The sequence below is a fragment of the Vombatus ursinus genome, unplaced genomic scaffold, assembly GCF_900497805.2.
Source record: "Vombatus ursinus unplaced genomic scaffold, bare-nosed wombat genome assembly UNPS02010193.1, whole genome shotgun sequence".
In the NCBI taxonomy this organism is placed as follows: Eukaryota; Metazoa; Chordata; class Mammalia; order Diprotodontia; family Vombatidae; genus Vombatus; species Vombatus ursinus.
Genome location: NW_020949971.1, coordinates 3,674,732 through 3,697,533, shown reverse-complemented (window position 1 = coordinate 3,697,533; position 22,802 = coordinate 3,674,732). Strand labels below are relative to the sequence as shown.

Sequence of the window (22,802 nt, the reverse complement as noted above, 5' to 3'; positions counted from 1 at the left end):
ATCAGTAATTCAATCTATCTTCCATCACGCGCCATCTTCCTAAAACCCAGTTCTGATACTGTTATCCCCAGCCCCCCCCCATTCCATAGACACCAGTGCTCCCTCCCTGTTTCCTCCAGGACCAAATAGCAAATATCTCCTGTTTGGCTTGTAAAGCCCCGCATCACCTGGCCCCTTCCTTTCCAGGCTCCTCCTCCCTTACTCCCCTCCATGGACTCTGTGTTTGGGGGACCCTCGCCTCCCGGCTGCTCCTGGCTTCTGCTCTCCATCACCAGCTTCTGGGCTCTTTCTCTGCCTGTCCCCCAGGCCAGCAGGGCTCACCTCCTCACCTCCACCTCCTGCCTTCCCTCGCTTCTTTTGGGACGCCATTGAAATACCAGTTTCTGCAAGAGACCTTTCCACCTTTCCCCAAACCCAAAAGCCCCTCCTGAGCTGCTCCTCCCTTCCCTCTGGCTTTACCTCCCATTTCCCCTGTCTGTCTCTGTATGTGTACCTGTTCGTTGGCATGTTGTCTCTCCCATTGGATTGTGAGCTGCTGGAGGACAGGGACGAGGTTTTTGCCTTTCTCTGTATCTCCAGCCCTTAGTGCCCCCCACCCCCACCCCAGCTTGGCACACAGTAGGTGCTTAATAAAGCTTTATTGATTGCTTGGTCATTCGGAGGCTCCTGATTCTTGAGCCTTACTGTAGTACTGGGAAGGATGCTGGACCTTCCCTTCCATAAGTGACCCTTGTGAAAACATTCTTTAGTTTTCCAGTGAAATTTTCTTTTTATTCCAGATGGTCAATTTAAGAACAGTCCCATCTATCCCTGCACCCACATGATGTGAAGGATGTAAAATGATCGACTTGCTCCCTTCCCCCCTAATAAGAATATGCATTCAAGGTCTTCATTTAATAATAATCTCCGACTTGGATTATACAGTTAGAAACAAAATTATTTTACTTAAATGACAGAACAGTCTGAAGCTTTTACGTGTTAAGTTACAACATAATGCACCTCTTAGTTCTTTTGTCTGTATTATGGTCAAAGATGGATTGTATTTTCGTATTAGTCTTCCTATTTTATTTTTAAAAATTTTCTACAGGTAGCGTACTTGGTTGTTTTTCAGCATAATATAATTTGTACATATCAGAAATCATCTTTTGGCAGGATTTGCTTTTAGTCTAGATTTTTCTTCAAGGAAAGCCTTTGTCAGGACTGATAATGCTGCTGAAATGAAATATCTTGCAGAAGGTGCAGTTGGCAGGCAGCTGGGAAGCATCAGATCTGTATTTCAGTTTACTGACCAGGGGCTGGGAGGATTAGATTTCCCATACAATGGCACGGTCATCAATTTTCTATTAAGGCACAGAGGATGAGAGAGAGTCCGTGCTAGACCGACAGCCTTTGGTATTTATTTGGAGAATAAAAAAGCCTGTCAGGGTAAGAAATTCAGAGCTTAAAAATGCACGTTCAGAAGAATGCTTTGCCCAGTTTCTTAACAAAATGTTTTTCAGATCTATCTAGTGCTTAATTCTTCCATAATAAAAATGATAAAGACCTACCTGTTCTCGGCGGATGCTGATGGAGCTTTGGTCTGGTCTGTTGGTAATGCAGTCTGGTGCACAGTCAAGATGGAGCTGGGCTACTATTGGTCGGATGCTAATGCAGCTGACAATTGCCTTCTTGTTCATTTGCATTTAGCCTTACCACACTCCAGAGGAAATCATTCACAAACTTAAATGATACTGTTGGGTGTGCCCAGTTTTATCCCAATTTTTTCCTTCCTTTTTTTTGTTTTTGTTTTTTTTGTCATTGAGCTTGAAGAGTGGGGCGTGGTTTTTGCCTCCTTAAAGTCCGAACAAACAAAAACCCCAGGCCCTCTCTGCATTTTGGGATTTTAGGATCTGCCTTACTTTATAGTAGAAAGATGATAAAAAAAGAAGGACTAAATTAATGATTAGAATCTGACTGCAAAACAGATGTCCCCTGAGGCTAGAGGAACCCTCAGGCTAAGAAAGATGCCAGGGTTGGTAAGAGCCCTGGAAAGGAGCACACAGAACTGATTGAATCTACAGGTATGTGAATAAATAAACGAAGCTTGTTTCCTGCATGTGCCTGGCACAGAGATCTGACTGCTCTGCAGAAGAGAGAGCAGCCCCGGGAACAGGGCTGGCTGCCGTGGTTTGGAGGGCTTGGGAGGGGTGCCGCTGCTGAGGGTGGACAGGGCCTGAAGGGAAGCTCGCCCAGTCTGGAGCGTGGGATCAAGGCAGAAGTGAAGAAGAAAGTCTCAAATCCAAACTTAACATTGTGATAGAAGAGCAGGTAAAACCTAACTCCTGTTTTGGGCTGTCACTCTGTTGTGTTACATCTGGGGGCTTCCGAAGTTCGCTTGCTGGTTGAAAAGAACAATTTGTTGTTAAGTCCAGGCTTTTATCAGCTTTTTGTAATTCTTTATTTACCAGATTTTTCATTTTTATCAAATATTTATCCTGTATGTTTTCCTTTTGTATATACTACTTTGGTTGTGTCAGCAGTTTTGGGACTTAAGAGTCCACTGGCCAGTGAATGCTGAAGATCTGAGGTCTTTTATTAGGCGTGCATTTTTATTTACATCAGGGAAGAAAACTCAGGGTGGGAGAGAGCAGAGCTGAGGGGAGTAAACAGAGCATGGGAAGAGCCCCTCCTGGTGTGGCCAGTGCTGTGGGCCTGCCTCCCTGAGAGAGCTACTCTCCATCCATGGCAGCTCTAGGCTCTGGTTTGGTAGGGACAGGCCCCCTTGGGCCCATCTTTGGAAGGAACAGGCAGGCAGATTCCTAGGTTCCTGGTGTCTCCCCTAGAGAAGGAGAGTTCACTGAGGGCAGGGACTGGCTTAGTTTTATCTTCACATCCTCAATGCTTCGCTTCTCCCTCTCTCCACAACCCCCTTCTCCAGTAACCACAGAGTAGAGGACTTTTCAGGCTGGACTCTTGTAGCAGTGGATTCCGTAACAAAGAGGATGCGGGCCCCCTTTACATTCCAACATTAGGCTAGCGGTCACTGAGGGACTTCTTCATTTCTAGTCTGCCAAGACACAGTGAAATGATTCTGGTGCCTATAGTCTGCAAGCATTTATTAAGCACCTACTATGTGCCAGGCACTTTGCTAGGTGCTGGGGATACAAACAAAGGCAAAAAAGACAGTCCCTACCTTTGAGGCACGAACAGGGCAGGCATCCCCCTTGTGATTCTTCCCATTCACCTCTTCAGCCCTTGGGGACCATCCTTCTGAACATACTGCTTGTTCTCTCTTAACTGCCAGATCCCGTGGCCCCATCATTGTCTTGCCTCGATTTGGGGTGGCCTTTGACCCTGTTGATCATCCTCTTCTGCCGGATGCCTTCTTCTTCCTTGCTTTCTTTAAAAAAATTTTTAAATTAAATTTTCTTTTTTAATCATGAAATTTTTCGGTGTACAGAGAGCAAATAAAGAGGATTGAATGTCAAGCTAAATCTCTTATGTACAGTGTTTTTCTAAAAATATGTATTAATATAAGGTTTTAACTAAGTTACCCTGTTGTTTGTGTATTGAACTTTTTTATTTTCTCTTGAATATTTTTAGATGTTTTATTGATGCTTTTTTTCTTTTTTTATCCCCCACAAACAACCATTCCCTCCTTCCCTAGATTTCTATCCCTTGTAACTAATAAATTTTAAGCCAAGCTTTTGAGCTCATTGACCATGTCTGAAAATATATGTCTCATTCTGCACTGTAGTCCAGAGGTGTCAGACTCACACGGTGTGGTTGAGACAAAATAAGTAAAAATAGACTACATCATAGCTAATGCTAGTTTGTAGTTTTCTAAGTCAGTCTGAGGCTCGCAGCTTTAGTTTGCCGTGATTGCTGTAGTCCATCACTTCTTTGTGATCATTGGCCATGGCATGAATCAGAGTTCAGAAGTCTTTGGAAAGGGTTTTCCTTTACATTGTTATGGTCACAGTGTAAATTATTCTCCTGTTTCTGCTCAGGGGACACTACTCACAATGTCAGAGTGGGGCGTAAAGAAGGATTAAAGGGGGGGACACCAAATCAAGAAATAATTAAGAAATCCAGGCTACAGTAAGTGTGTTTTGCCATCTCCACATCTACAGTCACAAGCCTCCTGCCGCTAGTAGAAGGACCCAGGCAGAAAAGTCTCACCCCACAGCCTTCCTGTGCTTGGACCAGAGAGATCCAGGGAGGCATGAAGCTGTGGGCCGAGCTTCAGCAGATGGAAGCCTAGACCAAAGACTGACCAGTGGCAGCTGGGGTGTGCCTGGGCCTCACTCTGACCCCAGCCCAAGGTCAGGAGCCCTTAGGACTCATGTGCAATGATAGCAGTGATCAGAGATCTCTGGACCATGCTTCCCCCCTGCTTAGACTCCCTGCCACAGGGTGTTCCTGTCCTCCTTATTGCCCAGACCCCAGGTAATAGAAAGGAGTCAACAAAAAAGGCCCCTCAGCCTGGCCCTGATACAGGGTCTGTTCTGGAAGTCAGACTGGAAAAGCAAGTCGTATAAAACAACAGACATGATAAAGAAACATTGTGGCTCGATCAAGGGATGCTTCAGTCACAAACCTAGAAGGAGAGCATAACTCCTTGTCCTCTTTAAGCAGAGGGTCAAAAAAAGTCACAGTTGGCCACAAGCTCTGCCAGGTCATTCCTGGAAGAAATGAAGCAAGAGTTTAAAAAAATCATCATGTAAAGAAAATGAGAGCTAGAGAAAAGAAGAGTGGCAAGAATGCACAGCTTAGTCTCGGAAGTAAAAAACCTTCCTCCAGGATTAGACAGAAATCGGTGACTCCAGGCAGCACCCAGAAGCGTTAGAGCAAAATTGGAAGACTGAAGAAATGACAGAAAATGTAAAGTATCTCTCATCAAAAACATTTTACCTGGAAAAGAGATCAAGGAGAGAGCACCTAAGAATCCCTTTTCTACCTGAGAGTCTTACCATAATTTAACTAATAAATGAGAGGGCAAAGTGATAATAGAAAAAATCCACTGCTCCCCTCCTGAAAGAAACCCCAAAATGGAAATTCCTGGGAATGTCAGAGCCAAAATCCAGAGCTTCTAGCTTGTGATAGGAGCAGAATTCCTGACTCCCCTCAAGAGAAATTAATTTTCCTTAAAAGGCAGAAAGCTCTCCATGGGCCTCGATTGGCTCCCGCCTCCAGCAGCATCCTGGTCACCGAAGGTGATGAGGTTGTGATCACCACATGGAGTTGGGCCCCTCAGACTTGGTGGATGTCTGAAGCCCTCTCCAGTCACCATCCCCTGCCCTGCTGTGACCCGAAGAGTTTCCATTTGGAGAGGAGGGAGCTGCCTCACATCCAGAGAACCTACATGTCATTGTATCCTTGCTGTGTTATGACAAAGTAAACCTCCTCTTGCCAACTAGCATGCAGGCGCCTGATTTCATCCCATTAGCGAACCTTTGCTAGCAGGGGACTCTGCCCTGTTAGGGCAGAGAAAAAAGACCCCTAGTAATTCCAGTTGTCATAAAGAAAGAGTTCAGGTACTAAGCAGCCACAGTCTTAATGTCTAATGGGGTCATCCAGGGCCCTGCAGATAAGGCAGACGGTGTGGAAGGGGGTTGGTTATATTCTAAAGATCTTCAGGGGGGAAAAAAGGGAGGAAGCAGGTAGAATTGACTATTTCCTTTAGTCAGGGTGTGTAAGAAGATCAAATCAGCGTGGAAGGGGTTGGGGCAGGCAGTGGGCTGCTCACCTACCTCACTTTGATCTCATCTGGATAAAGGAGCATTTTAGCACGCACAATTGGGAGTCAAAATACATTAAATTCAGTGGAGAATGGTGAAGACACGGGGGAGCGAAAGACAGCTTTGAGAGGGAAGATAAATTCCCAGAAGGAATTGACATAAGCAAAACCCCTCTCCATTTTCAGAGGGTGGAGCACGAGGGGTGAATAAAAAGAGAAAGAAAGGGTAAAATCCTGTGATTAGGCAAGAGGCCAGAAGTAGTACAACTGAAGCAGATTGCAGTCAATCATAAACCTGGCAAGGAGGTGCTTAATAAATGCTTTTTGACTGAAGCACACTCCTGTCTTTATATAGCTTCTTTTGTTAAAGAGATTTGTAGGGGCATAGGGTGGGAGGAAGAGCATAAAAGAAGAGGATAGAGAGAAATGCAGTCAATGATACACAGTTAATAATCCTAAGTGGGAAGGGGGTGAACTGGGCTCTATAACCAAGGAGGGTGGGGCGTGAATCAGAAAGCAGTCTGCCTTGGTGGCTCTGCCCACTCCCTAGCTTTCTCTCTATTTTCTCCCTTTCCTATCTCCTTCTCCAACCCTTACCCTCTGGTTCTTTCTTCTCATCTCTTCTGCTTTCTCTCCCTCTCCCCTTCTTTTCCCTGTCTGTCTCCTGCCATCTGCTGCTGCAGACCTGTTTCTGAGAGCTGCCGGTGGGTGACACGGTGGCATTATTCTCAGGCATGGTTGGCTGGGCTTGGGCTGCACATTTGTGGGGGCTCCTTTCAAGTGTGGAGAGACTCTCAGAGCAGGTTGTCCTGGCAGAGGGTCATTGGAAAGACCCAGGATTGTTCAGCACATTCAGAATTTCAAAGGGGAATTAAATCCAGGTAGCATAGTGTAGGTCCCAGGCCTGTAAAAAAGAGAAAGGCACTGGGGAGACTTCTGAGCAGTGCAGTGGGCACCAGAAATGTGGGGCCAAGGCAGTTAAGCCTGGCCAAAAGTGAGGTCCCCACAAAACCAAGCTACTGGTCTGACATCAGTAAGAATAACTACCTCACCCATTGGAGCACGTGCAATTTTGAGGGTTTTGCACAAACAGAACCCACGTAGCTGGAATTAGAAGGGAAATGGGTAACTGGGAAATAATTTTTGTATTGGGTTTCTCTGATAAAGGTTTCATTTTCCTGTTATATAAGATGCCGATGCAAAATGATAAGAGTAAGAGCCATTCCCTAATTGAGAAATCATCCAGAGGATAGGAATAGGCAGTTTTCTTTTTTTTTCTTCTTTATTTTTACATTAATTTTTTTGGAATTCTTTCCCTCCAGCCCCTCCTATACCCATTGAGAAGGAAAGCAGTATAATAACCATCATATTGTGAAGTTGTGTAAAACATTTCCATATTAATCATGTTGCAAAAAAACCCCAAAATGAACAGGCAGTTTCAAAGGAAGAAATTGAAACTATCAATAGCCATATTAAAAAAATAACAAAAAACTGCAAATTACTAATAATGAAAGACATGCAAATTAAAGAACTCTGAGCTTCTGCCTCACACCCATCAGATTGACAGAGTTCAAAAAATTAAAAATGACAGTTGCCAGAAGGAAGGACTGCAGAAAACTTGATGATTAAAGCACTGTGGTGGAATTGTGAATTGGTCCATTATTCTGGATGTATGCCAACAAAATCACTAAAGCATGCATATTCTTTGACCCAGCCATGGCACTGCTAGCCCTGTGTACCCCCGAAACATCAAAGAAAGAGGACAGAGTTTCGTAATTACAAAAGTATCTGTAGCAGCCGTTTTTGAATCCGCAGAGAACTAGAAATTAGGGAGATGGTGTCTGTCAGTTTGGGAAGATCTCAACAAATTTTGGTTTATGAGTGTAATGGAGTGCTATTGTGGTATAATAAATGACAGAAAGGAGCACTTTCGGAGAAAGCTAGAAAGACTTATATGAACTGAGTAGAACAAGGAGAATCACTTATACACGACCACCAACACTGTAAAAACCAACCACTTCAGAGGACTTCAGAATTCTAATCAGTGCCAGGACCACCCAGGATTTCCTAGGACTGAGGATAAAATAGAGAGTGAGCCTCTTCACTGAGAAGTTGAGGGAATGAGTTACACATTTTTGGACATAGTCAGTAGGAATTTTAGGTTTACTTTTTTTTTTTTTTAATTGGGGGTTAAGGAGTTGGAAGTGAAAGGGAATATTCATGCTTATTAGCTAAAACAATTAAAAATTTTTAAAGTGCTGCCATGCCTATATTCATATGAGCCCGTATGCATCCTTGCCCTTTGTCTTTGGTTTCTTTGGGGAGTATATTCAGTAGTTGTGATGCTGGTTTAAAATATATGTAGAGTTCACCCATCAACTATATTTAGCTTTAGGAAAAATGCTCCAAATGACAATTAATATGAGAAATGCACATTAAAACAACTGAGAGCTAGCTGTTCATATCCTTTGATCACTTACATATTGGGAAATGGCAACCAGTCACGTTTTTGTTAGTTGTTTACATGTCGTGGATACCAAAGTTGGAGGTTTTTGGGGGGGGAGGGGCTAGGCAATGGGGTTAAGTGACTTGCCCAGGGTCACACGGCTAGTAAGTGTTAAGTGTCTGAGGTCAAATTTGAACTCAGGTCCTCCTAACTCCAAGGCTGGTTCTCTAATCCACTGAGCTACCTAGGATATTTGATAAAAAGATTTTTTTTTCTGAGTTCTTTGCTTTCCTTATCCTAGATGCATTAAATTTGTTTGTACAAAATCTTTTCACTTTTGTGTAATCAAAATTATTTAACTTTTGTAATTGCTTTTATCCTTTGTTTGGCCAAGAATCCATTTTCTACCTCCAACTGTAAGAGGTCTGTGCTTTGCTTCTCTTCTGACATTTTACTTCAATGCATGTGGCGTTAGGTAGGAACAAATGTGAGCAAGGAGTTCTCAAAAGATTGCAAAGTATTCACAACCACATAAAAGAATTCTTCAGCTCACTAATAGTAAGAGAAATGTAGGTCAAAACAATCCTAAAGTTTCATCTCATACCCAGCAAATTGGAAAGGATAACATTAGATGAGAGTAGTCAGTGTTGGAAAAAACAGGCACATTAATGCATTGCTTTAGGTCTGTGATTTGGTATAACCATTCCAGAAAGCAATTTGGAATGATGTAAATAAAATTTGCCAAAAGGAAAGACTCTGTACATACCAAAGTATTTATAGCTTCACTTTTGGTAGTAGCAAAAGGACTGGTAACAAGATAGATGCTCTGTGATTTGCGAATGTCCATGAATGTAATGGAGTATTCCTGTGTAGCAAGAAATGATGAGTAGAGAGACAGGTGGAAAGACTTGGATGAACTGATGCAGAATGAAATAAGCAGCCCAGGAAACCATGTCCGCAGTAACTACAGTGGAAATGGAAAGTAATAACCATTACCCACTAATCCAAAGCAAAATCACAAAGAGTAAGCTTGGCTCCAGAGAAAGAGATATGAGCAGGCACCTTCACTTACTCCTCTGCATAGCTTGAGGTCCACGTGGAACATTGCATATAATGTCAGGTTTTTTTTTCAATATATTGAAAATTCATTTTTGCTGAAGTTTTTTTTTTTTTGTTTTTTGTTTTTCCCCTATTTTTCTTTTCTTTTTTTTTTTTTTAAAAAGTCCTTATTTTAAAGGATGGCTCTTTGGAAGGTGGGAAAATGAGAAGGGTACAGGGAGAAATCAAGGTCATAGAGATTACCAATAAACTATTAACAGAAACAACTTTGAGTTTCCATCCCACATTCATAAAATTGGCAAAGCTGACATAATATGAAAATGACAATTGTTTGCCCGTCTGTAGGATGCCCTTAGTTCCTTCTTTGGTTTCTTTGGTCCTCTCTCCTGTTTCTCCTCCTGTCTGAATATTGCTTTTTATTTTATTTTTCTTTGCTTGATTGTCATCAGCCTCCTTCTCTCTGAACATGTGTCCCCCAAAGTTCATCCTTAGCCACCTTCTCTGTACTCTGATTTAGTTATCTTGTCAGCTTTCATGGATTCATTCGTCACCTCTGTGACGACTCTCAAATGCATATTTGTTTGTCTACCTGTGTGTGTGCACGCACACGCACATATACGTATCCTGCTTCCTCTCTCTTTCCAAAACTCTATTCCCACATCTCCACCTCCACCTGTGTGTTGTCTCATCAGCACCTCCAGCTTAGCCTGCTGAAAACTCAGCTGGCGACCTTTCCCTCAAGCTGCCCTTCCTCTAAGCTTCACGCTCCTCTCCGTCACTGAGACTCAGAAGCTTTGTGCTCCCCTCCCTCATATGTGACCAGGGGCCAGCCCTTGTCCGTTCAGTTCTTCTCCCGTCTCCAAGACATCCTTCACACAGCTGCCCAAACAGTCTTCCTATGGCCTGAGTCTCACTAGGTGTCACTGCCCTGGGTCCAGAAGGGATTCGATGTAAACTGCTTAGTATTTCAGTCACAGTTCTGTACAGTTCGGCTCCCGACCTACCGTTGGTGATGCAGCAGATAAAGCGCCAGCCTCATACACTTCCTAGTTGCGTGATATCCCGCTTCCCCTCCCCAGGCAAGTCACCCAACTGTTATCTACCTCAGTTTCCTCAACTGTAAAAAATTGAGGCATAGTAGCTTCTGTCTTTTAGGGTTGCCATGAGGACCCAATGAAATAATAATTGTGAAACACTTAGCACAGTGCCTGGCACGTAGTAGGCACCATATAAATGACATCTGTTATCATAGGCACCAGATCTGGAATCAGGAAGACCTGAGTTCAAATCTAGCCCCATACACTTCCTAGTTGTGTGACCCTGGGCAAATCATTTAACCATTAACAGTCTTAGTTTCCTTAACTGTAAAATGGAATAATAACAGCCCCTGCCTCCTCGGGCTATTGTGAGGATCAAATGAGCACTTACCAGCATAGTGCCTGGCACCTAGTAGGTGCTATAAATGTTAGCTGTCATTATTATTTTTTTTTTTCACGTGATTCCCTTTCACGTACTCTACATTCCAACCAGGCTGGCCTCCTAGCTGGTCTGGGTGCTCAGCCTTCCGCCACAGCTTGCTCTATGCCTTCACATCTGTGTGATTCCTTATGTTACCTCCTCTTGGAAGCCTTCCCCTATATCACTCCTCCCCCAGAAAACTTTGAGTATTCCTCCCCTCAGCTCTTGGCTTGGTCTCTCCTTTTCCAGTCACCCCCTGCCTTGTATTAGGTTCAGCTGTTTATGTGCTGTGCATCCCTTCACCCCCCCCCATGCTACATTTCTAGAGGATAGGGTTGTTTGCTTTTCTTTCTCTGAATTCACCTAGCAGTTTTGCAGGGGGGCAGCTGGGATCTCTTTACCTTCTTCCTGGAAGTCCTGGAGAGAATTGTTTAGGTTTAGAAGGGAGGAGGGCAGGAGCAGAGCCAAGATGGTGGAGTGAAAGCAGTGACCTACTTGAGCTCTCCTCCAAACCCCTCCAAATACCTGTAAAAAAAATGGCTCTAAACAAATTCTAAAGCAGCAGAACCCACAAAAAGACAAAGTGAAACAAATTTACAGCCCAAGACAACCTGGATGGTTGATCATAAAGGTATATCTCGCCAGGCGGGGACAGGAGCGCAGTTGGACGTAGGCACGTAGGCCGCAGCAAACCTGGAGCAGGCCTCAGAGGACTGAATCGCAGGCACCTGTGGCAGTTTCCAGATCTCTCAACCTATGAACGCCAAAGACAACTTAGAAGGTCAGTGAGAAAAGTCTGTTTTGGTGGTGAGAAAGAGGGGCTAGGTCTCAGCCACAGGTCCTGAGCATGCCCCTGGGGCAGTGACTGCCTTCTGAGCTTCCAGCCCACAGACTGAGGGGGAATCCAGTGGCTGATCAGAGGGGGATTGCAGGGATCTCTTTGCCAGTGCTGAGGCAGGATCTCTTGCTTTTACCGTGCTTGAATCTGGGTCACAGTTCTGAGGGGCGGTCCTGGGGCGAGGAGCAGTGCTGGCCTGGTGGAGCTTGTTGTGGCAGTGGAGAGGAAACACCTCACCCCTTATCATACCACCTTGGAAGAACTGAAAATTTACAGGTCCCTAGAAGTATCTCTGAAAACAGCTGTACAAACCCCTGAAGCTTGGGACAGTACATTCTCCACATTGGAAGCAGACTCTTACCTTAACAAAGAGTTTACACTTCAAGTAATTGTACGGGATCATGAGTAAGCAGCACAAAAAGAGTTAGACTCTGTTATCTTACTTTGGTGACAAAGAAGATCAAAACATACAACCAGAAGAAGACAACAAAGTCAAAGCTCCTACATCCAAAGCCTCCAAGAAAAATATGAATCAGTCCCAGGCCTTGGAAGAGCTCAAAAGAGATTTTGAGAAGCAAGTAAGAGAAGTAGAGGAAAAACTGGAAAGAGAAATAAGAGTGATGCAAGAAAATCATGAAAAACAAGTTAACAGATTGCTAAAGGAGACCCAAAAAAATACTGAAGAAAATAACACCTTAAAAAATAGCCTAACCCAAATGGCAAAAGAGGTCCAAAAAGCCAATGAGGAGAAGAATGCTCTAAAAAGCAACATTGGCCAAACGGAAAAGGAAGTCCAAAAGCTTACTGAAGAAAATACTTCCTTAAAAATTAGAACAGAGCAATTGGAAGCTGGTGACTTTATGAGAAATCAAGACACTGTAAAACAAATCCAGAAGAATGAAAAATTAGAAAACAATGTGAAATATCTCATTGGAAAAACAACTGACCTGGAAAATGGATTCAGGAGAGAGAATTTAAAACTTATTGGACTGTCTGAAAGCCATGATCAAAAAAAGAGCCTAGACATCATCTTTCAAGAAATGATCAAGGAAAACTGCCCTGATATGTTAGAACCAGATGGCAAAATAGAAATTGAAAGAATCCACCGATCTCCTCCTAAAAGAGATCCCCAAAGGAAAACTCCTAGGAATATTGTAGCCAAATTCCAAAGTTCCCAGGTCAAGGAAAAAATATTACAAGCAGCCAGAAAGAAACAATTCAAGTATTGTGGAAACACAATACTAAATCACACAAGATTTAGCAGCTTCTACATTAAGGGGCCACAGGGCATGGAATATAATATTCCAGAGGGCAAAGGACATAGGGTTACAACCAAGAATCAACTACCCAGCAAGACTGAGTATAATCCTTCAGGGGAAAAAAATGGTCATTCAGTGACATAGACGACTTTCAAGCATTCCTGATGAAAAGACCAGAATTGAATAGAAAATTTGACTTTCCAGTACAAGACTCAAGTGGAACATGAAGAGGTAAACAGGGAAGAGAAATCATAAGAGACTTATTAAGGTTGAACTGTTTACATTCCTGCATGGAAAGATGATATTTGTAATTCATGAGACCTTTGTCAGTATTAGGGTAGTGGGAGGGAAAAAATTATGGATAGATAGAGAGCACAGGGTGAGTTGAAGATGAAGGGGTCATATCTAGAGAATAAAATTAAGGGGTGAGAGAGGATTATACTAGGAGCAGGAGAAAGGGAGAGGTAGATCAGGGCAAATTATCTCACAAAAAAAAAACAAAACAAAAGAAAGGCTCTTATAGTAGAGGGGAAACAGGGGAAGGTGAGAGGGAATGAGTGAATCTTATTCTCATAGGATTTGACTTAAAGAGGGAATAACATACACACTCAATTGGGTATGGAAATCTGTCTTACCCTACAGGAAAATAGGGGGAGAAGGGGACTAGAGAGGAGGGCAGATTGGGAAAGGGGGTAATCAGAAGCAAATACTTCTGAGGAGGGACAGGGTCAAAAGAAAGAATAAATGGGGGGGGTCAGGATAGGATTAAGGGAAATAGAGTAAGTTTTTCACAGTATGTCTACTGTGAAAAGTGTTTTGTATAATTGCACATGTATAAGCTATGTTGAGTTGCTTGCCTTTTCAAAGAGGGTGAGGAGGGAGGGAGGGAGAAAATTTTAACCCAAAGTTTTAAAAACATGCTTAAAAAAAAAGTTTTCACATGCAACTGGGAAGTAAGAATTACAGGAAATGGTGTAGAAATCTATCCTGCTCTACGGGACAATAGAAGGGGAAGGGGATAAGAGAAGGGGGGGAGAGATAGAAGGGAAGGCAGACTAGGGGAAGGGATATTCAGAATGCATGCCATCTTGGGGTGGGGGAAGGGACAAGATGGGGTGAAAATTTGGAACTCAAAATCTCGTGGAAGTAAATGTTGAAAACTAAAATAAATTTATTTAAAAAAAGGGGGAGGAGGGCTTAGAAGCAATACTTACATTAAAACAGAGAAGAAAAGATCTGGCATTCATAGCTCCCGAAAAAACTTCTTGGTGTATACTTAGAGCTGGACCATTATGTTTGTGGCACGGTGAGCTTACTTACCATTTAAACCACTTGGAACAGCTTGGTTTTCCTTTCCTCACCAACAAAGCCAGGTCAAGTTCTTTAGGAGGAGGAATGACTATTGGACAGAAATTGTTGAGAGCAGTCAGTATTTTGGGTGTAGAGGAGTGTTCTTTGTAGAAAATTGGTTATAGCCAGAGCAGTGGGTCACATTTTCCATGGGCCCTTTGAGATCACAGAGGGCCCTTTTTTGTAATTGGATTATTTGCTTGTAATTATTGTGATTTAACAGGGTGATTGAACAAAATTCCATCAGAGCAGTGATTTGGGTAGGTAGTTTCTTTGGAGAAGTGTTTTATCTGTTACTTCTCAGCTTCCAGATTAAAGTATGTCTGAGGAGAGGGATTCAGAGTGTCACTTAACTGTGTTAAATCAGATTTCATGGCTATTAGAAAATGCCCATTACCCCTTGTGCCCATTTTTCCATTTTCTGTCCCAAAGTTAGTGTTTCAGCCACAAAGTTCAGACTGATTTAAGGTCTAAAGCAGAAGAGAAAACCCAAAAATGGTGGCCAGAATAACTGTGTGTATGGGGGGGAGGTTTAATTTTAAAAAATGTCTTGGCTCTAGGGGTTTGTTGGAGAACTAATGGTTTCCTTTTGTTTCTATTTTTTCCCTTAATCAATAGAAATAATAATGTTGAATCAGTGAATTAGTTATTTATGAGGAACCTGGAAGAACCTGGAAGACACAGCAGAGTCTTGGCATTGGCCAGGAAAGAGAAGCTAAGGATACAGGCTGGTCAGGATTAGCTCATTCCCTCTTGAGCGGGATATTTCATTTTGATTTTTGCCTTTCTTTGTACCTCCGGGCTTAGCACAATGCTTGGCACATAGCGGACTCTTACTTGATCAATGCTGGATGACTTGGCTTGATTACAGAGAGCTGACCTTGGCATCTGTGGAAGACTCGGGCCCAAATCCCACCTTAGACACCGTCAGGGTGATCCAGAAGGAGTCACTTAAACTCTTTGGGTTCAGACTCCTCATTTGTAAAGGGAGGGGGTTTGATTCAGCAGACTCCAAGATAGAAACAGACCTCAGTGACTGGTTTGAATTGCTGAGATAAAATCCCTAAGCACCAAACAGCTTGTGCTCCGGGAGTCCTTTCTTCCCTGGCATCTGTGTATTTACATTGTGCTGTATTCATTGGTGGGTGGCATCTTCTCCCAAGCTGTCCTCCATGCAGCCCATGGTAGTACTCAAGGGCAGAGGCCAACCGTCTTGGGCAAAGCTGGCCCCTTGGTTCCTCAGCGGAGGTGAGCAGCCTCATGCCCTAAGCCCAGCACCCCTGGAATTCCTTTGTTTTTGTGGTCATTCCGTCCAAACTAGCCCGGTGAGCTTCCCGAACACTTGGCTAAGCAGAGAGATTTGGAATAGAGAAAGTAGCATATAGTGTTTATACGTAAAGCATTTTCCTCCCTTTTCACAATCCTGCCAAAGCTAATTCTAGGTGGCGTAATCTTTTGCAATGTTCTCTAGCTCTGTACGAGAGGATTTTATGTGTTGTCGTCACATTTCTGTTCCTTTTATTAATTGCTCATCTGTCGTGAGATCCAGTTAAGGCGGGTGAGGTGTTGTCAGGGCCCTTAGCTGGGAGAAAAAGACCTGAGCCTTTAGTAACCATTACAGCGGAGGCCGTGACTGGAAGATGAGGGAAAGGGGAGGCACGCGTGCTGGTTCCCCTGGTCCCGCTGTGTCTCTGCTAAGCCCGCTCAGCTGCTGTTGGTGAGCTTTCAGCTCCTGCCACCGGCGCTGTCCTCTGTCTCCTTCCTGTCTTTCCTGCTTTAGCTTTGCAATCCTTTCCAAGTGCTGCATTTGATTTGTTGCTTTGGTTTTCCTGTGATTAAAGTATTGTTACTAAGCAAGAGACAAATGGGTTGGTTTTTTTCTTTTCATGAGCCCCCCTCTCCCCAGTGGACTAAATGATGCCCTGCGAGTAGGATGTGCACTTTGATTAGCAATTACGAATTGTCTTCCCCCGCCACCTTCCTGTAGTCAGTATGGGAGGTTTAGCACAGTACCGTGTAGGAGTGTGTGAGTAGGATGTATACTTCGACTAGCAATTACGACTTTCCCTCCCCTGCCCTCCCACATCCATCACTGTGAGAGTTAGTACTGTAGTGTGTAGGAGTGCGATGAAGGGAGGCTGACACGGTGTAGGGACAGCACAGTCAGGGGGAGCATCCGCCCAGCTACTTGTCCATTGTGGATGGGGGGACAGCTTCTCCCAGGGAGATACAGAGGCAGCAGCTGTGCCTGCCCTCCCAGGAAATAGAGAGCCGGCCTCGAAATCAGGAGGAGCCAGCCTGAGTCAGGTCACCCCTCTGACCCTGCTGCTGGCTGTGTGCGTGGCCCTGGGCAAGTCCCTTCACCCCGCAGAGCCTGATGAACTCAGCACTGATGCAGACGCTGGTCTTATCCCCAGAGGTTCCTCTCTGAGTGTTCCTTTGGAGGCCTCCTGCCAAAAAGAAGAGTGACAGCAAATGTATTCCTTTGAGCTTACGGATGGTTTGGAAATCTACATTTTGGTCCCTTCTCTTAGTGGGGAAAAAAGGATTGTTAAATATGGTAGTTTTCTGTTACCATCATTTTATAGGCTGGATTTAGTGAAAATCAAACACTCAAATAAAAATCTCTTCCTGGTGGTGCCTGGTGGTGTCTCCAGCTGTTTAGAAGTCATACGACAAGTTTCAGACATGAACCGTTATCAAAGTATTTAGAAAATGTCTTTTCTTTTTTTGTCTTACAGATCACAGTAATGGATCCTTTAACTTCAAAGCCCTTTCTGGAGGCTCAGGATACAAATTTGGAGTTCTTGCAAAGATTGTAAATTACATGAAGGTACTAAATAATAACCGTAGGTGTGTGCCAAGGTTTCTTACTTGGTTTTTTGGAAAAACAGTTCATAATTGGTTTTGTTGGAGTTTTCTTTACTTTTAGTCTTGAGAACATTATTCCTAAGTTGATAGTAACTCATTTTAAAACTGAGAATTTCCTCTTCTAGTTAAGTTGGCTCTTTTAATCCCTCACCAAGCAGGTATTGAGCCTGCCTGGTGCCAGGCACTGGGGTGGGTGCTGGAGATGCACATGTCATTCAGATTTGCTAGAGGGATTGATTCCAGATGCCTGAGGCTAGAAGGGGTTATCTGTGAGGTGGCTAGTGCAGGGGAGAGAAGGCTGGGTCTGGATTCGAATCCCACTTCTGCCACTAGTTACCAGGCATCTCTTAAGTGGCAATCTAATGTTGCTTCTTCTCAGTGTTCTCTCTTCTCTGTTTGCTTTCCAGAAAACATTTTTAAAATTCTGAAAGTAAGCACTAGCAAAGTATTTCCATATGCAAGTATGTAATAAAATCTGCATGCCACTTTCAAAACTGTCCTGCTTGTTTGTGCTCCTTCAGTTCTCTTTGCATTTTAAAAAATGTGACAACAGTCTTATTTTTTTGGTGGCATTATCATCGCTAAAATAAAAAAAGAGAAAAAAAGGAGACAACATGCGGACAGCTATGTACAAATAAGATCTCTCTCTCTATATGTGTGTGTGTGTATGTATGTATATAAACACATAACGTGTAATAAGTTGGAGGTAACCGCAGAGGGAAGATGCTAACATCAAGGAGACCTGGGAAAGGCTTCTCGCAGAACGTGGGATTTTACCTGAGACTTGAAGGAAGCCAGGGAGTAAGGAGGTGGCCAAAGTCACCTCCCCCTCCCCTCGCTGCCCCCTGCGCTCCCAGGGATCCATCCACTCTTGCAGCCTCTGGACACGCCTTCACAGGCTACTCTTTTCTCTGGTCACGCTGACACTGCCTTTGCTTTGGGGTCCCCTTTCCTATTGTCCACGGACTTCTGGCTGACTGTGCAGTTCCGGGGTGGGAGATATTCCTGACTGTAGTTCCTGACGATGTAGATCACTGTTAGTCTGGTAAGAGTTGAGGGTTTTCTGGAGCCAGTATGAGGAGCTTCCTGGCCCACCTCCCAGGGAGGCAGCCCGCCATCTTGGTGGGAAGTGCGGTCCTCTTCCTAGTTGACCGCTCTGCAGCTTTTGACACGTTGGTCGCCCTCCGATTCCTTGTGGACACTCTCCTCTCTGGGTTTTCACGACACTCCTCTCTCGGTTCTGCGTCTGAGTCTTTGACCATCTCGTTCACTCGCTCGTCTTCCATGTCACGCTCCCTGTCTGTGAGTGTGGCCCCCCGGCTCTGTCCTGGGCCGTCCGCCCATACTGCCTCTTAGTGGCCTCAGCGGTTCGAAGGGTTCATTTATAATCTCTGTGCAGGTGTTTCAGGGAGTGGTGAGGAGGAAGGAGAGAACAGGAATCACAATCCCTTAGTGACCTCTTGATTAACTAACAGTGTAGGAATCCCCCAGTCAGCTGGTAGCCCAATACCAAAGCCCCAGTCACCGTTGGAAGAGAAAGGCAACGTAGCTGGGAGGCCGGGATTCGGTAGAGGGACGTGCACAGTGGTAGTAGTTGTTGGTTGTCCTTGGATAAGAAATACCTGCAGGTTTATCTGAGTGAGCTTCTTTAACCATCGTAAAGGGATTTGGTTGCCAGCCCTCTTGTCTCCTGTCCTTGAAAAGCGTCTTCCCATTTTGATAACAAACCCTGCCAGTGCCTGGCAGATACTCCCCCAGAAATCCCCTTTTCCTTTGGTTGAGTCTTCTTTGCTTTTCTCCACCCTCTCTGTGACATTCTTTACTTATCTCTGCTCAGTTGCTACAGAATACTGTATACCCTGGGAAGTTGAGGCTGCTATCGGCAGGCTAATGATACATTCCCTTGTTTTGGGTTTGGCCTCCTGTCTCGGACTCATAGTCCTCAGATTTCCCTCTCCCCCACATGGGTACACCTCTTCCTGGAGATCCTGGTCCTCTCAGGAGACTTGACAATTGCCAGATCTCTGCGTTACCATCTGTCTAGTGAACGTGTTGAACTGGATGTCTGTTAGGCATCTGGAACTCATGATGGTTGAATTTGATTCACTTTCTTTCCTCCCTTGCCCTCCCATATTCCAGACTTTGCTGTTACTACCCGGGGCATCACTGTCCTCCAAGTGACCCATGCATTTCGTCCCTTGGCCAGTCACTTCCCCCTTCACGGTGTCTGGTCTCCCCTTCTCTGATCAAACAGTGACCATGCTAATCCAGAGCTTCTTTGCTCAAGCCCAGACGGTCCCCCTCTCTGTTCTCCCCACCTCCAGGCTCTCCCCACACCAGCCCACTCTCACAGCTCCCAGAGTGGTTTTCCTAGAGCGTGTGTCTGCCACGTCCTCGGCCTCAGTCCTCATCCTCTCCTAGTGCAGTGAGCTCTCCTGGTTTCCTGAGACCCGTAGAATCATAGACTCTGTTTGCCGTCTGAGGCTCTTCCTAGCCTCGCCAGCCTTCTTATGCATCGTTCTCTTGCAGCCTCACTGGCCAGCTTGCTGTTCCTTGCCAGCCACACTTCATCTCCCATCTTTGGACTTTTGAACCATCAAGTCTCATGCCTTCTCACCTTCTCTTAGGATTCTGGAGCTTCCTTCGAGGCTCAGCTGAGATGGTCCCGTCAGCTGGTGGCCTTTCCTGACCACCAGCCCCCACACCGAGGTTTCCTTTCATCTCTCTCTGTGTATCGGGGCCGTGCCCATCCATGCCCATGTTTCCTCCCTGTCCTAATGGAAGCCCCTTGAGGCTCAGTGCCTGGCCCACAGTAACGTGTTTTGACTGACCAATTGTGAGCTGTGTGACCATGGGTAAATCTCAGCCTTAGTGTCCTCACCTGTACAATGAGGGCGTTAACCTCGAGGGCCTTGAGGTCCTGTCCTTCTCCGAGTTGATGATCCTGTAGTCTTGCTCCTCCTGCCTGGCATAGTCTGGCAGCCGAGAAGGCACATTGAGAGTGCTGGGCCTGACGTTGGGAAGATCAGAGTTCAGATCTGGCCCCAAACACTGACTGACTGTGCGACCCTCGACAAGGCCCTTCACCTCTGTGCCTCGGTTTAAAATGGGGAGTCCTGGGGTTGTTGCGAGGATCCGTCCCCACTCCCTGCAGGTTCCTTCAGAGACGGTTGAGTCTCCTTATATTGGTCATTCTCACACCCTCACCTCCTTCCCTGCTTTTAGTAGCAGATTAGAGTTGTCCACAGGCAAGGTGTTCCATTTCCATCCAAAAACATGTGTTGAGCACGTATGATGTGCAAGTCATTTTTCCAGGGAATACAAAAGCAGAAGCTTCCTATCCTCTGCCTTCAGGTGGTTTACATTTCACTGGAGCAGACACTGGCAGCAAGCAGGAAGCCACAGTGGAATGGCCTGACCGAGCAGAGAGAGATAGAGACGTGATAGACCAGGCCTTTTCCTTGTTTAGTGAGGTAGTCATGGTGTTTGGGGGATTTTTTCCTTATCGATATAGTCAGTTAAGCTTATAGTTTTCCCAGTGTTGAACCAACAGTGAATTTCTGGTATAAATCTAGCCTGGTCATAGTGTATAATCTTTGTGATATGTTGTGACCTCCTTACTAGTATTTTATTTAAAATTTTTACATTAATATTCATTAGGAAATTGGTGGGCACTTTTCTTTCTCTGTTTTGACTTTCCCTGGTTTAGGTATCAAGACAATATTTTTACTGTAGAAGGTATTTGGGGGTGGGGCTAGCTAGGTGACATAGTAGATAGAGCTCCACAGTAGATAGAACTCCTGCCTTGGAGTCAGGAGGACCTGGGTTCAAATTCGGCCTCAAACACTTGACATTTACTAGCTGTGTGACCCAGGGCAAGTCACTTAATCCTGATTGCCTCACCAAAAAGCCAAAAAAATAAAGAAGAAGAAGAAATTTGGGAGTTCTCCTTTACCTGTTTTTTAAAACAGTTTGTGTAGTATTGGAATTAAAGTATGCTTATTTCCTGTTCTATTAATCTGAGCAATTTATATTTTTGTAACTAGTCATCCATTTCATTTAGATTGTCAGTTTTATTGGCATATAGTTGGGTAAAATAATTCCTCATAATTGCTTTTATTTCCTCTTCCCCCTTTTCATTTTTGATACTAGTGATTTGGTTTTCTTTTTTTTTTTAATCAAATTATCACACAATTTATCTCTTTTATTGTTTTGTTTTGGTTTTGGTTTTTGTTATTCAGTTCAATTTTTTTTTGACTTTCAGTTGTTTATCTCTCCTTTGACTTTCAGGATTTCTATTTTGGTGTTTAATTGGGGGCTTTTAATTTGTTTTTCTAGTTTTTTTTTTAAGTTGCATATCCAATTCATTAGTCTGTTCTTGCTCTCTTTTATTAATATAAGCATTTAGAGATATAAATTTTCTTTTAAGTACTGTTTTGGCTGCATCCCACAGATTTTGTTATGTTTTTTCATTATTATCATGAGTGAAATTATTGTTTCTTTGATTTGTTTTTGGACTCACCTATTCTTTAGGATTAAATTATTTAGTTTCCAGTTAATTTTTAGTCTTTGCTTCAAAGTCCCTTTTTGCATATAATTTTTTATTCCATTGTGATCAGAAAAAGGTACATTTAATATTTTTGCTTTTCTGCATTTGTTTGTAAAATTTTATGTTTGTGAAATATGTGGTCAGTTTTTGTGAGGCCTTGCACATCTGAGAAATAGGTACCTTTCTTACTAAAGATTTTGGATACCGTGATATTTGGTGAATATATGTTTGATGTTGATATTAAGTCATTGTTTATAGTACCTTTTAGCAAAATGTAGTTCATTTGTTTATCTCTTTTAATTAGCTCTGTTTTTGCTTTTATCTGAGATCGTGATTGCTGCTCTTACCTGTTTTACTTCAGTTGAAGCATAACAGATTCTACCAGAGCCCCTTATTTTAACTCACTATGTAGTTTTCTATTTCACTTTTTTTTTGTAACAACATATTGTTGTATTGTGGTTTCTGAAACATTCCAATATCTTTTTTTCCGTTTTATGGTTGAGTTCATCCATTCACATTTATAATAAAGATTGCTAAGTATTTCCCTCTATTCTATTCTGTTCTGTTCTCCTCATCTTTTTCTTTTTAACCCTGTCACTTCCTCAAGAGTCTGTTTTGTTTCTGATCACTGCCTCCCTTAATCTGCCCCCCCCCCCCCAACCATTTCTTTTAATCCTTTTTCTCCTACTTCTCTTTTGGGTAAGATGAATTTTTGGGTAAGATGAATTTTTGGGTAAGATGAATTTTGGTACTCTTCTGTGTAGGTATGTGTTTTCTGCTATCTTCAAACCAGTTTTGATGAGAGTGATGTTGAGGTATTGCCTATTTCCCCCACTTCCCTCTCCGTTTTATAAACTCTTTCTTACTTTCCCTACTTATATGAGATATTTTTCCCCATTCTCCCTCTTCCTTTCCTCCCTGTCCCAGTATGTCCCTCTTTCTCACTCATTCATTCTTCTTTTGAAATCATCCCAACATCATAGAATTACTCCCAGGTCCTCTGTGTGAGTAGATGCCCTCTAACAGCCTAGTGATGATGAAGTTCTCAGGAGTTAACATGTATCCTCTCCCCATATAAGAAAGTAAAAGGTCAACTTTATAATTTATCCCTCAAGCTTACCTTTTTGTGCTTCTCTTGATTTCTGTGTTTGAATGTCAGATTTTCTGTTTAGCTCTGACTTTTTCATCAGGAGAGCTTGGAAGTACTCTGTTTCATTAAATATCCATTTTCCCCCTGAAGGATTATACTTAGT

At 43.6% G+C, this 22,802-nt stretch overlaps 1 protein-coding gene across 1 annotated transcript in view; it reads left to right on the top strand.

Moving 5' to 3' along the window:
- GTF2E2 (general transcription factor IIE subunit 2) overlaps positions 1 to 22,802 on the top strand; it is a 79,991-nt gene that overhangs the window by 23,589 nt on the left and 33,600 nt on the right. The window contains exon 2 of the mRNA XM_027853691.1: positions 16,871 to 16,962. Within this exon, the coding sequence (XP_027709492.1) occupies positions 16,871 to 16,962 (92 nt within the window). The remainder of the gene's footprint in view (positions 1 to 16,870; positions 16,963 to 22,802) is intronic.